The sequence below is a fragment of the Suncus etruscus genome, chromosome 12 (genome assembly GCF_024139225.1).
Source record: "Suncus etruscus isolate mSunEtr1 chromosome 12, mSunEtr1.pri.cur, whole genome shotgun sequence".
Lineage (NCBI taxonomy): Eukaryota > Metazoa > Chordata > Mammalia > Eulipotyphla > Soricidae > Suncus > Suncus etruscus.
In genome coordinates this window covers 58,634,605-58,654,080 of record NC_064859.1, presented here as the reverse complement: position 1 = coordinate 58,654,080, position 19,476 = coordinate 58,634,605, and the positions used below count along the sequence as shown (strand labels likewise).

Sequence of the window (19,476 nt, the reverse complement as noted above, 5' to 3'; positions counted from 1 at the left end):
TAGATACTCAAACTTCCACTCACTGAAGAGCAGTGTGCATGCATATAAGCTTTAATCAGTGTGTTTCTGGCTTAATTGCACTGGATTTTTATGGGGCAGCCATTCATATATAATGTGGGGTTTTTCTATGGTGTTAATATTGCCCTGTTTCAAAATGCTTTTACAGGGCTGCATATTAGAAAAGCTACATTGGTGCTACTACAGGAAAAAATAAAAGACACTGAGGGTTAGGGTACTGCTGTCAGTGAGACCTTAAAGCCTAATCTGGATAAGACCAAGCAAGCATCCTTCCTTGAACTGGGCACAGGCACTGGGTTCCTTATCCAGGAACCCTGAAACCTTTCCTAGGTACCTCCGTTTGTTTCCACAGCTGGGAAGTAGGGGTGTGACCAGAGCTTATTTGCAGAATTGCGGTGAAACCTGCACATCTACAGCAGGGTACACATCCTCAATGATATTCTCACCTGGGCAGACAAACTAAGCACAGAGACATCAAAGTCTGGAGGAAGACTTGGCTGGTGGAAACCCATTACCAATTGTGAAAGAACTGTGAGTGCAGAGGCTGCCCAGCAGGATAGTGAAAGCAATTGCACTATTCCTGGTGAACTCAGGCTTCTATTCATGTCCTGCTCCCAGGTTCAGTTATGCAGCATCCAGGGCCCCATGCCTCCTTGATCAGCAATAGAATGGGGTGTGTAGTTTCTCTCTTACCCAATGTAAGGAGACAGGAGTTTCTGAGCTTGGCAGGACTATTCGATATCGGATACTTCCTGTGTGGTTTTATTATGGGAATTTTATCAACACCACATTTATCATGTGAAATTACACCATGAGGCTCCTTACTCAAAATGATCCCCTTGAACAATACATTCAGGCTCAGAGCCTATTCTTCCGGGAGACTAAGTTGGCATTATGACCAGGGTTGGGGGACAAAAGGGAGTAAATCAAATGAATGGCCCTCTTGTCCTAATTTGTGGATTTCATTTTAGCCCCTATGAATGTGAATTGTATGTGACTTGATCATAAGGTGCTCAGACATTTGATCAGTGTTTCTGGGTGTATCTGTGGAGCTATTTCTGGATGCGGCTGACATGGAAATCAGTGGCCTGAATAAAGTAGTTGGTTTTCCCACCCCCAGGTGGGTGGGTCTTATTTACTCGGTTGAAGACTATAGAGAACAAAACAGACTATGTCCGAATTTCTTCTTGTGGACTGTCGAAATTTGGGATGTCAGTTTCTATCACCCTTGGACTTCCGCAGAAAGAAAAGAGACTGAATCTGAGAGAATTGCAGCATTTTAGACTGAACTGGGATAGAGTTTCATAGCACTGAGACTCACACTGATACAACACATCATAGGTTTTGAGGCTGCCAGTGTTTGCTTCATGGTATTTGTTTGTTTGGGGGAAGGGGCTCACCCTACACTGTTCAGAGACTATTCCTGGCTCTATGCTCAGGTGTGATCCCTGGAGGTGCTCCGGGAATCATACTTAACAGGGTGCACTGCATGCAAGGCCAAGCACCTTACTCAGGTACTTTATCTCCTACTGGATGAGTCATCTTTCATCTAGGATATTGACTTTACTGACATCCTTTTACCCCCAGGCCTTCAGACTCAGACCAGAATAACACTGTAGCTCATAACATCTCCAATTTACCACTGTATATCGAGGAATTTCTTAACCCATGTCATATTCTGAACCACTTTCTTTAATATTTTTGTAAATAGCAATATAAATATTGTCTGTGTCAATAAGCAGAATGACTGACCTGGGTGTTCAGTCTGTTTTCTTAATATAGTCATTGTCAGAGGGCATCCTTGAAGTCTAAATATTTGTTTCACAAAGAAAATAGATCAATAATGACATAGCTTTTGGAACAAAGGATTAAGCCAGCCAGTCCAGGAGGAAGCAGGCAGTGTGAGAGACTGCCAGGAGTGATTTCTGTGCCAGCCCTCTGCTCTGAAGGAGAAGGAAGAGGGAGAGAAACTGTGAAGGAGAAGGAAGAGGCGGTCTTTGTCTTTGTCTTTTGTGGAAGTTGGGGATTGCCAAAGGAAAAGGCCAGCTGTTGAGAAGGCAGCAGACAGAAGCAGCAGGAAGCTGCCTTTTGGGGGAGCAGGAATGGTTTGCTCAGTAATGGTAGGATCAGTTCCTAACCACAACTGCATCCAGGTGGTAGCAGAGAATTGTGGCAGGGCTCTCCCTCACTGGGCCCTAAAGCTGAGATTTATGAACCTGAGACAGCCTGTCCTTCAATATGTTGGTTTTGCTTCCATTGAACTGCCATGTTCTGACATTAAATAGTAAGATAATATCTCAGAAATGTTATGAATTCTAAATTCTTTGGAGCTGGACCTAGTCTGGAACATTCTCAGAGCAAGTAAGTTTTCTGTAACCTAGCACCCAAGAGGCCCTTGGAAAATAGGAGTTAGACTCCTTTGTTGTTGTTGTTGTTGTCCTCCTCATCTGTTTTTGGGTCACACCATACAATATTTAGGGGTTACTCCTGGCTCTTCACTCAAGCAAATGTCCTAGACACTCTACTATATAGATCTGGATCAGTGTTTACATTCACCAATGTAAAACAGGTTTCACTGTTCTTATACTTATGGTCAATAATAGTGTCAGAAACTTGGCATTTCTTATTTTTCCATTTCTCTTCATTATTCAGTATTTAAGGAACGATTTAGGCTGGCCTAGGTTGTATTTTGTTTGGGGCCAGAGTGATAGCACAGCGGTAGGGCATTTGCCTTGCACGAGGCCAACCTGGAACTCAGCGAGATTTGATCATGGCATCCAATATGGTCCCCCAAGTCTGCCTGGAGTTATTTCTGAGCACAGAGCCTGGAGTAACTCCTGAGTGCCCCTGGGTGTGGCCCCAAAACAAAATAAAACAAAAAAGTATCATTCTTTTTGTAGAAGACTACAGATGACATAATTTAAGCATTTGGTCTCCCACAAATCTAATCAGAACCAACAGTAAGGCATGACTTTAACCTGTCCCACCCACCCACTCCCCCAAAACATCTATCAGAGACAATGACAGATTTTTTTTAATCCTTGAAAGTTACCAGTTTTCAGACTGAGATTTAACTTACTCCTGTCCCTGCCTGTAGATGTTCCCATTAAATTATCTTTTAGACATGTCATATTGCAGTAGGCAGAGACAATATTATGTCTCACCAAAATTTTAAAAGTTCATTTTTGGCTTATGTACTAGAGTACAATCCTAAATTTGATCCCTGGCACTTCCTGGCCCCTGAGAACTGCCAGTTCTGATCTGGTGGCCCCAGAAGGAAACTATCAAGTCTGACAAGGGCTGAGATAGAGCCTGTCCAGAAGGGACCTCAGGTTCTCCCTGTCAGCCAAATTGACATCACTGCTGGGTGTGGCCACTATAAAAAAGTCAGAGGATATATATAATACACATATTATATATAATATATCTATATATAATATATAATTATATCATATGTATATAGAGAGATACAGAAGTAAGGCACTTGCTTTGCACACAAGTAACCTGGATTCAGTCCTTGGCACTAAGGTAGTTTTTCTTTCTCACTTCTGAGAGAGAAGAGAGAAAAGAGAAGAAAAGAAAACCAGCCAGATGTATGAACATCATAATTTTCACATTTGAGGAAGGAGGCCCCCCCCATTTCTGGGCTGAAGAGCAGGAAGTGGTGCTATTCAGAAACTGTGGTCTATATTCCTTCCCAGAGGATAGCATTAAATTTCATGTGCTACTGCCCTTGGATTTGGACTGATAGTTTGCCTTTTTTCTCAATTATTTGAGAAATCTTATATCAAACTTTTTTCATTCATATTCCTGTGTTCCATATCTTTTCATCCACAAAATAGGCTCAGTTCATAGAATTTCAGGAATAGTTTCCAGCTTATAATATTCTATGGTATATTAGTTCCATCTCCTTACTTAAAATTTTTCAATCACTGTAGTCTGTGTTTATAGACTAGATAGTAAGTCTCTAGTTCCACAAGTAAATGAAAACCTTTAATGGAAAAAAGAGGTGCTAGAAGATACTGACACATCAAAAAGAACAAGAACAAGAACAACCAGTGCTGGCATGGATGTGGGGAGAAAGAAACTCTCATTCACTGCTGGAGAAATGTCAACTGATCGAGACCTTTTGTTAAACAATATGGATATTCCTCAAAAAAATAGAAATTGAATTCCCATATGATCCAGCAATACTGCTCCTGCTAATATACCCTAGGGGCCCAAAAAACAACCCAAGTGCCCTAAAATAGATGAGTGGATAAAGAAATTGTGGAACATCAACACAATAGAATGTAACACAACTATTAGGAAAAATGAAGTCATGAAATTTTGTTATACATGAGTGGATATGGAGAGTGTTATGATGAGTGAAATGAGTCAGAGAGGGATAGAGATAGAATGATCACACTCATGTTTGGAATGTAAAAATAAGACAATAGAGACAAGGGCCAAAATCACCAGTCATGGTGGAAGCTTACCACAAATAGTGGGAGAATGCAGTTAGGATAGAGAGGGTCCACTATGATAATGGTAATGGGAACTGATCACTCTGGACAAGAAATAGTGATAAAAGAAAGTAAAGTGTTATACATGATATTCTGTCAATAACAATATTGAAAACCACAGTTCCTAAAAAGAAATAGGGAAGTGAGAAAGGAGATAGAGATAGAGAGAGAGAGAGAGAGAGAGAGAGAGAGAGAGAGAGAAGGAAAATGTCTGACATAGAACCATGAAGGTCGGGGAGGGGGAACAAGAGAAAAACTGGGGACATTACTGGTGGGAAACGGGCACTGGTAAAGAGTATTAGAACATTATATGACTGAAATGCAAGCATGAACAACTTTCTAATTGTATCTTATGGTGATTCAATTAAAATTATAAATTAAAATAAAAAGAGGTGCTAGTGGGGCTGGAGAGATAGCAGAGTGGTAGGGCATTTGCCTTGTATGCAGCTTACCAGGGAGAGACCTGTTTCAATTCCCAGCATCCCATGTCCCCAGCCTACCAGGGGCGATTTCTGATCTAGGAGTGACCTCTGAATGCCTCTAGATGTGGCCCAAAAACCAATCAATCAATCAAGTTAAAAAAAAAAAAAAGAGGTGCTAGCATGACATGTCATGGATAAACATTTGGGAATAAGGGGTTCAGAATGATGTTTTGAGTCACACTTGGCTGTGCTTAAAACTTACCTCTGACTCTGTATTCAGGGATAATTTCTGGTATTGCTTGGGGATCCATGTGTTTGTTACTTGGGATTCAAACCAGAATGAGCTATGTGCAAGATAAATGTCTTAAATCTTGTACTATCACTCGGGTCCTGGATAGACATTTTCAAGATCAAGCACTACATAGTTTCAAAAAAGTGTTGCATCTCTTGACAGTATATATGCTAGAGCCTGAGATGGCCTTACTACAAAGCATATTTGTATGTTGAGTTTTAGAATAATAATTCAAAAGCTCAAACACCTCATTTTATGGTGTTATTACAGGAATGTCCAGACAGTGTTTCTTTAACTCCTGCAAGAGCTATTGAAAAGAATGGATCTTGCCACATGACTTCAGCTCTGTGTTTCAATCTATTAGATTAAAGACATTTTCTATAAATACAGTCAGGTCCAAGAATGTAAAGTTGTTCATTTCTTTGCTTACAGTTGTTCAAGATCTTGTTTACACAGTTGAACAAAATTAATAAACACTCAAATGTGTTGTTTTGGTAAGTCAAATCATAACATTTAAATTACATCCTAAAATATTAGTCAGTGCTCGCTTCGGCAGCACTAAAATTGGAACAATGCAGAGAAAATTAGAATATTATCTAATTCACTCTTCACTGGGAAATTATTGAGGACTAAATCAAATTTAGAATTAATGAGACATTGCTTAGTAACACAGTTGGTCTCTCTATACTTAACAATTTCTAAAACTTTCACATTGAGCAAATGGCCACCTTCAAGAAACATTACTGAAGAATGACTCCAATTTTATGGCCACAAGAGACTCGTTCTTTTTGGATCCTTTTAACACATTTTTGTAGGAATGGCAGGTGAAGATGAAGAGAAATAAATTCCCATCCTTATCCTTACTGCTTATGCACACTCCTGCTCACCTAGAAAAAGAATGCAGTGTCACTGGCCCAGTGACACATTCTTGCTCCGTTTTGGAAGGAGCAAGGTGTTGCCTGGAGAAGCCGTTGACTGTGGACACTGCTTTCCGACTGAGTGATAATCTCTGTTCCTGAAAGCCAGCCTTCCCTTGATCCTACTCTCAATATCTGAGCCACAGAACAATGGGAAAAATGACTTGCCCTGAGGGACTGTCCTATTTTTACTAGGGAAAGTTGTGCCTCCAATGCCATAATAAGACCAAGGTCATGTTCTCTCACCAGCTCACCCTTGCTGCTGTGATTTCTTACTGTTCAAATTCTCAAGTTATATGTGAAGAGCTCATAGAAAACCATGTCAGGAAACTACCAGCTGCCATTTCTTTGCTTGCCTCTCTTTTTGAGGAGGGCATAGGAGGGAGGATGCAAGCAAAAGACACAATCTGTAATGCCTTGTAAGGATGAAGCCTCTGGTGCTGTCTTATTTGTATACACAATTGAGATACATTCAAAAATGGTACTTTTTAACAATAGAGATGAGGGCAGGAAGGAGCAGTCCAGAATATGAAGCTTACTGCAGAGTGGTGCGTGAAGTTAGAGAAATAACTACACTAACAGCTATCATGACAATGGTAGTGAGTGAAAGAAATAGAATGCCTGTCTCAAATACAGGCAGAGGGTGAGGAAAGAGGGAGATGAGGGACATTGGTGGTGGGAAGGTTGCACTGGTTGAAGGGGGATATTCTTTTTTCTATAACTGAACCCAACTACAAACGTGTTTGTAATAATGGTACTTAAATAAAGATATTATTCTTTAAAAATGGTACTTTTTGGAGAGGAGGATACAGTCAAGCCACCACCCCCAACTGATTAAGAGACTGCCATGAGAATTGTATCTTCAAACCCAGTTTCTCCCTTGCTTGTCTCTAAGTAACTTTGCCTGCCTATTTCCACTTTTGAGCATGTACCTTTTCTCATTCTCCTTCCCTGCCCACTCCTGTATCTTTCTAAATAAGTTTCATTTAGTAAAAACTCTCTTGTTTTTCCCCCAAATTTGTATATATTTGAAACCTGAGTTTCTGTGATTCACCTAGAGGACACAACCTCACCCTGGCTGACAGTGACACCAGTCCTTTCTGCATTTGTGTCCTGGCACTCAGGGCATGCTCACTGGACCTGACCTTTTTTTTCCTTTCAATTAGGTTATAAACAAGCCGGTGTCAAGATGACTGAGCGCTTTGATTGTCACCATTGCGAAGAGTCTCTCTTTGGCAAGAAGTACATCCTGCGAGAGGAGGATCCTTACTGTGTGGCATGCTTCGAGACCCTCTTTGCCAGCACTTGTGAGGAGTGTGGGAAGCCTATCGGATGTGACTGCAAGGTATCATACCCTTAACCCCTTTGCATCTTAAAAACACTACTGTACTCTGGATCTTGATAACCTATTGACACTCTTATCTCTAGAACAATTCAAAAAAAAAACCTCTCTATTCTGTTCTTGTTTTTTGAGACACACTTCAGGATTTACTCCTGGCTTTGTGCTCAGGGATCACTCCCAGTGGGGCTTAGGGAACCATATAGGTGCTAGGAATTGACTACAGGTCAGGCAAAGCAAGTGCCCTATCCACTATAGGCCCTCCCAAAAGCTTTTCTGAACCCTTTATGCCAGCTGGTTTCCCTTACCTGATTCCATCAGACTTTGGCAGTGCTTTCAAAAATATTGGTATTTAGCTTCTCTAAGAACATGTTTATATGGTCTGGCTAGGGCATTTGCTTTGCATGTGGCTGACCCAGGTTCAATTCTGGCATCCCATGTGGTCCCAATAGCACCGCCAGAAGTAATCACTGTGGGCAGTCAGGAATCACCCCTAATCACTGCCAGGTGTGGCACAAAAGAAATGTTTCTCAAAGTGGCCCTGCATTAGCACAGTGCACAGGGTACATTGGGATAACTAGCATATATCCTATGCCATACCCATTCTAAGAGTCCAGTTCTGCTCCTTGCTTTACAAATACCACTCTATCCAGTTCACCTGTAGTTCTTCCCTCTTCCTTTCTGGCGACCATTAGTCTTCATCTGTTTTATTGATTTCATTTGTTTGGTTTTCCTAGAGTATGCATATGAATGGAAAAAATAAAAGCATTTCATTTTTTTCTCTTGGTGGTGATGGATGGAGGTTCCCAAGCAGCATCCAAAGATTTCTGGCTCACATCCAAGTCAATACTTTGACTCAGTCATAGCCAGGAGACTGGGTTAGGAGGTGCTGAGATGGAACCCAGCATAGTGCTTGCATTGCCAGCTCTACCCTTTTGAGCTAACTCCCTTGCCCCAGAATTTCATCTCTATTTATAGCCAAGTAGTATTCCATTGTGTATATATAGAACATCTTCTTTATCCACTTTGTCCTTGACACTTAGGGCTAGTGCCAACTTTTGGCTCTTACAAGTAGTGCTGCTGTGATCACAGGATGTGTGTGTCTTTGAATTCATATTTTTGTGGTCTTTGAACAGATAATCAGGGGTAAGAAATAACTGGGCTTTGGAAACTTCTTTTGGGGGAGCAGAAATCACCAAGCTGCTTTGCATAATGGCCATAGTGGTTCACATTCTCCCCACCTTGGAAGCCACCTCTTGAGTTCTAGTCCTACTGTGTTTGCTTACCTCCACCCAGACCCCCACTCTGCAGCTGTCATGAGGGCACCTCAGTCTCTGTCCTGTCTGCTCACTTCACAGGAATTAGGTGCTGCTCTGTAAATATTTGATAAGTAAATGCATGCCTGGGTGAAACACAACTGCTTCACAGATGTGCAAACCCATGCAAACACCCAATCCAGTAACACAGCCAGAGCTCTTTAGCTCAGAATTTGCATTTCTCTTTGCTGGAGGGGAAAGACTCATGAAGAACCAATTGTCACCATTTATGATGGGGAGGGCACATCAGATTCCACCAGGCAACCCCGATAATCACGTTGGGCTCAGAGGTATATTGAGAATTCTGGCCTAAATTTCTCTGCACTTCCTCAGTCCATCTTGAACTCCTAAAGGAAACTTAGCCACCCCACTTGGGGTGGGGCAGAACTATCCACCCTTTGAAGATCTTTGATATCTTCATCTTCAGAATGGTAATTCAAACCTGCATACCCAATCCATACCCAATACAAAATGGGCCAGAGATAGAGTTAAGATGTTTGCCCTGTGTCCAGAGAGATAGCATGGAGGTAAAGCATTTGCCTTGCATATAGAAGGATGGTGGTTCAAATCACGGCATCCCATATGGTCCCCTTAGCCTTCCAGGAGTAATTTCTGAGCGTCAAGTCAGGAGTAACCCCTGAGCAATGCCGGGTGTGACCCAAAAACCAAAAAAATAAAAAATAGATGTTTGCCTTGCATACAGTTAACCCTAGTTCAGTCCCCAGCACCACATGATGCCCTGAGCACTACTCCTAGCACTTTCTAATATTCCCTGAGTACTGCTAGTCAAGCAGTGCTTGACTATACCAAAGACTAAGAATTGATAAAAACAATTTTACATGAAGCTTTCAAAGAGCTTCTTTAAAAGACAAAACATACTTCTTAGCACTTTGCCATTAACTATGGCATTTTTTCATGATTGCCTTCTACTCGATTAAGAAAGGTCTATTTACTCCTACTTATGGAGGGCTTTATGCTTTTTCAATAATGAACTAATGTGGGACCATACGGGATTATACATGGGTCTGCCATGTGCTAGGAAAATGCCCTACCTGCTGTGCAATCACTCCAACCCCATTTTTCATTTTAAAAATAAAGTTTTTAAAAGAACAATCAGTACCAAATGGGGTCACTTCAGAATCCCTCCAAGAACTCCACAGTACTCAGGGTTCATGCTCTTCTCACTGCTCTCCTTCTTTCAGGGTTTTGATCCCTCTCCTTGGTACTATAACTATCAGCCCATAGCTGCAGTCAGGCAGGCCACAGGCCACACTGAAGCATCCTCAGTGCAAATGTTCAGATTTTTCCTTCATTTCTCAAAAAGGCAGGAAGATGTACCGAGGCCCCTCTACTTCTCTTGCTAGGTTTTGGTGGTCAAGGCATGATTTCCATCTTGTATAGAATGAAGGCGTTGCCCTGTGCAGAGGTGAGAATATACCGTGCGACCACTTGAAGTCAAGTTCCAGTTGCATTGTGCAGCTTCTGTGCAGGCATGGTATGCCCCCACAAAGAGAGATGAAACTCCTCCATCGTCCTGTATAACTGTACTAAATGCATAGGCAGGGGCTAGAGCGATAGCACAGCAGTAGGGCATTTGTCTTGCATGCAGCCGACCTGGGATGAAACCGGGTTCAATTCCTGGCATCCCATACGGTCCCTCTGGACTGCCAGGAGTGATTTTTAAGCAAAGAGTCAGGAGTAACCCCTGAGCACTGCCGCAGGTGGCCTAAAAACAAACAAACAAACAAAAAGCACGAGCAGGTCTGGGGAGACTATGTAGAGGTTAAGGCACTTTTCTTGTAGTTGACCCCATTACCACATATGGTCCCCTGAGCACTGCTAAGAGTGATTCTGAACAGAGAACCAGGAGTAAGCCTGAGCACTACTATGTGTGGTCCTCCACCAACAAACAATTCAATGAGTAAAATAAAAAGAAAACAATTTAAAAAAGCCAGACATCCCGCTTCCAATGGCAAAATTATAGCTGTTCTTGTGAATATATTCCCATCCTTGTTTGATCTGCATTGCATCTTGCTGGTCCTAACGTGACTTTCTCAAGTCTCCATTAATTTATTATAGACTGAGCACATGAGCTCAGACACTTAAGTCCCTGGCTTCTTTCTATACCTGCCTCATCTTGTTGGTGTGGGCATTTGGGCAATTACCTGACCTCTCTGCAACCATCTCACATAGAAAATGAAGATAAAACGGGGTATCCATTTGGTCAGGTCATTGTGATGTGAACCTTTTGTACACCAAAAATCAGCTGACGGTTCATACTATAAACTCCAACTTTCCTTATTTATCTTTCCACACCCCTCTTTATCATTTTGAATTACAGAAATACCCCTAAAAACTTTAGTTTTGAGAAATAACAATAGGCTAAGAAAAGTAGAATTTTATGAAAGCTTTAGCTGGAAGAGATGTCAGTTGTGACACAGACTGAGACTGCTTTAAAGGAGACCCTGGGTTGGATGGTTTGTCACCCTGAACTGTTGTCTGAATTTAAAGCATGTGTGAGCATTTTTCCAATATGATTAAATGGAAAGACCCTTGAAACTTTTTCTCTGTCAGCACATACTTTATGAACAAATAAACAAGAATCCCCCAAATGGGGCCAAAATCAACAAGGCTGCTGCAAAGTCGGGAGTTAATCATGCTGAACTTTTCAACCTCAAGGCATGGTTTATGGTATGTGGCGGCATTATGCCATGTTATTTTCTGCCTTTTTGGAAGAAAAAGATGTTGACTTGAAGGGAGGCCTTGCCATTTGAGGCTTTTGACTCTTTGGAATGGTTTTCTTGAGTTTCAGAAATAATTGGGTCGTTGACTTTGTGGAGGGAAGCAGTGACAGAAAAAATGTTTGTTATTTCAGGAAATCAAGCCAAAGGCCTGGCAGGCAGGCTCTCTACAGAGTGGCTGAGTTATCAGATCTGGTGCCATTCTCTTTGCTGAAAATAGCTCTAGCTCAGGAAGTCAGTCCACCTCCTTGGAAGGACTCAGGTGAAGTTGGTGGGTGGCTTTGTCCATGCATGTCTGTGTGTGTGTGTGTTTGTATGTATGTGGATGCATGAGTGTGTTCAGTTTCCAGAAGTCTGTAGGAGTTAAGTTGTACAAACTTCTCAGAGACTAGACTGTAGGGCCTCACTCCACATTGAGAGTCATACTTTTGAATATCATGTCTATGCAGTTACTCAGTTTTGTTCTTTGTTTCTATTGAGTTACTTTGAGAAAGTGCCAGAATCTCTCCCAATGGGTGAAAGTCCTCCATTGTTAGGACCAACAGAACCGTTGAGAACAGTTTCTTCAAAAACCGTTTACATAATCACCTCTGACATTACACTGGTCCTCGAGTTTTTCTTGGACACTGGCTGAAGCAAGTAGAATTTTTGTTTTTAGATTGATTATAAACTATTGTTTTTTGAGTGGGTCAAGCTAAGTTCTGGGGTTTAAAAGGTCAAGAAACATGCAGTGTCCCAGCTCTTAAAGGTCAAGAAACTAAAGAAAACACAGGCCAACCAATGATTCCAGAGCCTGCTGGTGGCCCTTAGATTTAACAGATGGATGACATCAACAGCTCCAACCCTGGACCTCACTCGGACTCTGTGTTCCCATGCCTCTGAGCAGAGACTAGTGTGTGACAATCCACAGACTTCTCCCCTTTAGAGGAAGAAATAGCACTGAAAGAAGATCCAGCTGAAGTTCTGTGTGTGAGTCCTGTAGTCTCATGGAGAAAACTTTTGTCATTCCACATTGTGAAGAAGTTAGTGAGGCTTGGAGAGCACAAGGATCACACCCAGGGGCTGGGGATTAGGAGAAAGTCCAAGTTGGGTTTGAACATAAAGCGGGGGGCTCTTCACCAGCTAGAGATGCTCCCTGTGTGGCCTTAGATAGAAGCTATCTCCACCATTCTCAAGCCACATGCTTATGGGAAACACAAAACCTCTGCCTGGCTCTATACCCATGAGAAAAGATTCTTTGCTTCTCTGCTTCCTTCAGAGGCAGAGTCTCTGTTCACCACTGACGTCCAGTTTGCTTCTAGAACAAACTCTGGCTAACTTCCTAGTAAAACAGGGTACATCAAATGAAGGGTCTTGTTGAGATAAACTCACTCATCTAAGATTAATGCTTCACATTTTATCTTTGGAACATTTTACAGGACACAAAACTTGTTCTTAGAGGAAGCCAGGGAACAAAAAAATAGGAGAGTTCAGTTTTTCGTATGCTCGGTTTAAATCTGGAATTTTCTGTTATACTTTGAGAAGTTCCTCACCCAGATTAGTTCAGTGGTCCTAGGCTCACTTTCTTTGGTCCCAACCCCTCCTGCTCACCTCTGGGAAGAGTGAGACATAGTCTCACTCTAACACAGCAACTTCATGAGGTGATTTTTTTTTTTAATTTTTTTTTTATTTAAACACCTTGATTACATACATGATTGTGTTTGGGTTTCAGTCATAAAAGGAACACCACCCATCACCAGTGCAACATTCCCATCACCCAAGTCCCAAATCTCCCTCCTCCCCACCCAACCCCCGCCTGTACCCTAAACAGGCTCTACATTTCCCTCATACATTCTCAATATTAGGACAGTTCAAAATGTAGTTATTTCTCTAACTAAACTCATCACTCTTTGTGGTGAGCTTCCTGAGGTGAGCTGGAACTTCCAGCTCTTTTCTCTTTTGTGTCTGAAAATTATTATTACAAGGGTGTCTTTCATTTTTCTTAAAACCCCTAGATGAGTGAGACCATTCTGCGTTTTTCTCTCTCTCTCTGACTTATTTCACTCAGCATAATAGATTCCATGTACATCATGAGGTGATTTTTAAAGCTCTTAATAAGTATAATAAATCATACACAGTTTTAGAGTTTTGGAGTAATGTTCACAGTTTTTTTAATGGGCACTGAAAATATGTGTGTAGAGGGTGTGTTTCTGGTAGTTTGCAGGTCTGGGAAGTCCTTAAAGAACCACCAGGGGACCAAAGCCAGGCTATGGAAGGTCTGGAAGGTTTGTGAACATCTGCTGGAGCTATGCCTCAGCTTAAGTATATGAATTTACTTAGTTATAACAGAAGCCACTTAATCAATCACACTGAGATCATCTTAAGGTGATAAAGCAATATATTTTATTAATGTTTGGCCATAGCTAGACAAATCAGCCTGAAGCTACAGCCCCAAATAGAGACACTGAGCATCTTACATAGTTTTTCTGGCAACTAAGCAAATTTATGGGACAATGAAAAGAACAAAGGAATTCAGTTTCTTTATTGGTTGCATCATGGCAATATGTCAAAGGAGGGGATTAACAATGAGCCCCCATTTCTCGGTACCTTTGTGTTTAGTATATTCTGTTTATATTTTTATATGGTTTATAGTTTTTTCTATCAACTGTTTTTGTGGTCAATCCCTTGCCTAAATAACTGGGTAAATCTGGCTCTTCTGTTCTTGTCAGCTTTATGATGTATGACCTATTCATCTTTGCCCAGTTCCTAGAATGAGTTCCTGCCTCTAACTACCTGCTTGTGTTTCTAGCTATCCCACCACTACTCTACATCAGATAAGGCATTTCTTAATTCAAAGAGTATAAGGAGAGTAGAGAAAAGCAGCAATATGACCCATATATGTCCTAGTTTAGACATCCTCCAATAAGAGGAAAATATGGGGTTCCATAGCCCTAGGACAGTAGTGAGGCACTTGCCTTGTAGATAGCCACCCAAATTTAATTCCTGCATCCTATATGGTTTCCTAAGCCCACAAGGAGTGTAGAACCAGGAGTAACCATTAAGCATTGCTCAGTGTGGTCCAGAAACAAAAAAGAGGAAACTCTGTCTCTGAATGGGAATTTAATGGAAGAGGACCCTCAGAATTGGGAACAAAGCTAATTGGAGGGTAATAGAAGAAAAAAAATTTACCTAACAACAGTGAATTGAGAAGAGCTTTTACTGGGACCACAGAGAAAGATTTTGGGGTTAGACAATTTAGTATGCCCAGAGCCTGTAGTTGGTTTTATGCCAGGTGCTTCATGGGTAAGGTCTCCCTGTTTTTAGGCCAATGGCTTTTCCTTTCTATTTTCCCCATATTTTGCCTGTGCAACACACACACACACACACACACCTCTACCTGCCATGCACACACCTTTTTTAAAAAATTATTTATTGTATATTTTTATCTCTTATCTTTTAAATCGGGGCCCTTGCCTTTTTCAGAGAATCTTGGGACATGGATTACTTTATTTTACCATATATTCCAACATTTTTCTTTTGTCTATTTTTTTGGGTAACACCCAGCAGCATTCAAGGGTTACTTTGGGCTCTATGCTCAGAAATTGCTCTTGGCAGGCTTAGGGGACCATATGGGATGCCGGGATTCAGAACCACCATCCTTCTGCATGCATAGCAAACGCTCTACCTCCATGCTATGTCTCCGGCCCCAATTCCCACATTTTTCTATAAAACTAAGAGGAAAGGAATAAAGAAAGGCTGGGGGCCATGGGTCAAGTGGTCTCGTATGCACTGGCAGGGAAATCAATAAGGACAGAACTAAATATCCAAGCCAAAGTCATTAATAATAGAATCAAGGGACCTAAACTTTAACCATCTGAACTCAAAGGGGCCTGTTACACTGGCAGGCCATGGGGTAAAGGGTGGTGGGTTAGGATGCACTCTAGGTACATTGGTGGAGGGAGGTTGACACTGGTGGTGGGAAGGTCCCTGACTCATTGTGTATCTGAAATTCAACTATGAAAGACTCTGTAGATCACAATTATTTTTAATAAAACTAAATTAAAAAAGAACTTTGGTACCTATGAGGTAATAGAGCCCATTAAGAGCCCAAAGGTCAAAGGTATAATATGGGCTGTGCACCTTGTCCAGTAGGTAAGACTTGAACTGCCTTGCCTGGGTGCACCCGCAACCAGCTGTGAGATATGGACCAGTGATGTTCCACACACTCCCAGGAGTCCATGCAGATGGGGCAATGCCATGGAGTGAGGCTGCCATTTCTTCCTTTTTTTTTTTTTTTTTTTGGTTTTTTGAGTGACACCCAGCAGCGCTCAGGGGTTACTCCTGACTCTATGCTCAGAAATCGCTCCTGGCAGGCTTAGGGGACCATTTGGGATGCCAGGATTTGAACTACAAAAAAAAAAAAAAAAAAGGAAGAAATGGCAGCCTCACTCCATGGCACTGCCCCAACAACCTTCTGTATACAAGGCAAATGTCTTACCTTCATGCTATCTCTCCGGCCCCGAGGCTGCCATTTCTTCTATCCCTGTGTATCCTTGTCTTTTTTCTGAGGAATTGAAGGAGCAGATTGCTGAGAATACTCTGATTTAATATTCTCAGAGTGGCAAGTAAGGATGGCACTGAGAATCCATTTCTTCAGGGAAGTTTGGAAGTTTGGGGAAACCGAGCCAAGTGGATGAGCATGCCAGAGTGGGATAGCTGCCCAGCAGAGCCCATCAGCTGGAGAAAGTCAGGAGACATTAGCCATTTTCTCCATCCAGACTCACTCATTTCCCCACAGGGTCACCCTGGGGCCCACCGCCAATGTTGCATTAGGAATGTTTCTCGAATGGAAAAATAAAAAAACAGAAAGAAAGTATTGGGTCTTATCAGTCATTATCAACATTTTACTGAAATTTATGGCATTTCTGTGAGCACAAGATTAGCCTTGGAATTTGGGGTGGTGGGGGTGTTTTTTATGTGTTTTCTTCTTTATTTTCTTTTACTCTCCAGAGAGTTTTAAAACTGAGCTTGTTGACTGCCTTTCCAGAACTCAGACCTTTCTTAGTATCTCTGGCATCTGAGTGGAATCCTTGGGACCCACAATGGTGAGCCTACAAAACAGGATTAAACTAGACAAGACCAGCTTGGTACTAACAACCAAACTGAAAATATGTGTAGATTTGTGAAGGCCAAGTTGAAAAAAGCCACTGGTCACTAAGATTTCATAAATTCAGAATATGGTAAAGAGTCCCTATTCAGGCTCATGGTGTTTGTGTGTGTGTGTGTGTGTGTGTGTGTGTGTGTGTGTGTGTGTGTCCTAGTTTCTCAACTCAAGGAACTATGTACTTAAATATTTTTACACTGGGGGCTGGAGAGATAGTGCAGTATGTAAGGAGTTTCCCTTGAACATAGCTAGCCGAGAGTGTAGAGCCAGGAGTAAGCCCTAAGCATCACAGGCCATTGTCTCAAAACCAAAAATAATTAAATAAAAATCAAATGAATAAAACTAGATTCTCACATTGAGACTTGGAATATGTTTTTGGCCAACAACTTCAATGAAACCTCGGAAGAGCAAAGCTGGCAGCATTAATTGACTTTCTCTTGTCATAAGCCGAGTCTCACTCACCATGTGTTGTGGATTTCTTAAGAAACTAGTCCAGGAGGAAGCTGTACAATGAATTTATTAACTTAACCCAGACAGCTCAAGAGAGCCCGAGAAAGAATTACGGGAAACTCAAGAGCACGGTTGCTTAGATAAGAATTGCTGTATATGATTTCATGGGCTCGTTACAGTGAGAAAAGGGGACAGAAGCCTTTCCTGCTACCAGTATCATTTATGGTTGGAGAATGTTCAACAATTCTCAATTTCAGCAAGTGATGTCTTGAGGCAAGTGTTTTCATCAGGAGCTGTGATCTGAATCATGATTAATGCTAACGCAATACAGCTATGATGATATATACATATATTTTATATATCCTTGGTATTTATGCTTTCATATAAAACTCAGAATAGGGGCCGGAGAGATAGCATGGACGTAGGGCTTTTGCCTTGCATACAGAAGGACGGTGGTTTGAATCCCGGCATCCCATATGGTGCCTCGAGCCTGGCAAGAGCGATTTCTGAGTGTAGAAGTGCTGCCGAGTGTGACCCAAAAACCAAAAACCAAAAAAAAAAAAAAAAAAAGCTCAATAAAATGATATGAGGGGACAGGATTAGGTACCTTGCAAGGGGCTCAAGGGGTCTGGGGACCACTTAGCAATGCTTAACAACTGGCCTAGTGGTTCGATGCTAGGGCCCAAGGTGCTGCTCAGGCACTGTGAGGCCAAAGTGACACCTGGCCATGCTCAAGGGTCCATGTGGTGCTGGGGGTCAGACCTAAGTAGATCACAGCTGGCCATGTGCTATGCCCAAGCACTACTCCATAGCCCTGCCATGCATTCTTGACATATTATAGCTAACTCATGCATCCTGTCTTCACAGCCTGTGAATGGCCACTCCTCTTTTTCCTATTCTCAGCCTAAGCAGCCCAAGTGAAGTCAGGCCAAGGACCTGTCTACAGTCATGTCACTGATTCAACTTCAGAGGCCAGGCTTGAATCTTTCATTTGCATTGAGGGTGAAAGGTATCAGGTCTTTCGGAGTGTGTTTCTACAGCCTATAAGGCATCGCTGGGTTCAGGAAGCATGCCTGCGGCCACCAGTACAGTCATGCACACGTCACTGGCCTTGACAGTGTTATCTGAGACCAGAACAGACCAGTCCTCATAACACTGAGAGGCACCAACATTGATAATGCAAGCCTGTTTAGGGCCTTTTTGTTCACTGCACACTAGGAAATCTCAACCGTGGTCTTAGCTGAGATTTCTCTTCAAGGGAAAATAGTGCTGAAAGTTTTGAAAATGACCCAGACCTTTCAACAAGGTAGCTCTAGGATGATGCAAGAGTGTGTGGGTGCCAGAGTCAGAAGGAGGCAAGGGGAAGACAGCCCTTGCACCCAGCTCACTGATCTGGGGCACCAAGGAAGCTTTTCTTGGCCATGTTGTGGGAACTTCACCACACAGCAATGTTACATCTGATCTGACTGTCAGAGTTTCTCACAGGGACCAGTCTAGGTACCTGCAGTGACAGCTATGGGCAGCGGCCTTGGGAAGGTCAGAAGTCTTACATCAGTGCTTAAGGCCTAATTAGGCTATGTTAATCAAGGTCCAAGTTCAAGGGATGCTGATGCTGATACAGCAGCAGATGACTCTAACATATCTGAAAGTGAGCATGGACTCTCCTATTTTCCAGCAGAACTGGCTACCATGGGAGACCTGGATCTCAGTGGTGCTCTGGATTCAGTCAGTGAGATATGGTGATTCTGGGACTATCCGGCCACCTTGGCCACTCACCAGGCAACTCTAGCTAGGGTGGTCCATGGGCTGCTTTCTGGGGCTTTTCATTCTGCAGAAGGTCACCCACTTCTTTCCTTCTCTGTCCTTGACCATGTTAGCCTGAGGTCTTCCTGGAAGCAGTCACTGCCATTTCCTGTCCCTATCCAGCCTGCACTCTGTCACAGCCAGGTTGAGTCCCCCACAATGTGGGGAGGGAGGGATGGCAATTTGTCCACAGAGGCATCCTTGCCTTTTGATTTTTACTTTTCAATGTTTTATTTAAGTGCCATAATTTACAAAGGTGCCTACAACATACTTTCAGCCAATACAATGTCCCATTTCATTCCCACCCCCAGAGCCCTCAATTCTCCCCCAGTGCCCTCAGTTTTCCTCCCATTCTCTCTCCCTAGCTTGCCTCTATAACAAGCACATTTGAGCAAGGATTTCTAGGGGAGTTTTGTTTGTTTGTGGGTCACACTCTGCTGTGTTTAGTGTTACTCCTAGGTCTATACTCAAGGATCACTCTTAGCAGTGATCAGGGTTCTATATGTGGTGCAGGGAATTGAACTTGGATT

At 42.3% G+C, this 19,476-nt stretch overlaps 1 protein-coding gene across 1 annotated transcript in view; it reads left to right on the top strand.

Moving 5' to 3' along the window:
- Positions 1 to 7,325: 7,325 nt before the first annotated feature.
- Positions 7,326 to 19,476, top strand: part of FHL2 (four and a half LIM domains 2) — a 31,348-nt gene continuing 19,197 nt past the window's right edge. Inside the window, exon 1 of the mRNA XM_049784436.1 lies at positions 7,326 to 7,499. Coding sequence (XP_049640393.1) covers positions 7,344 to 7,499 — 156 coding nt within the window. The 5' untranslated portion in view covers positions 7,326 to 7,343. The remainder of the gene's footprint in view (positions 7,500 to 19,476) is intronic.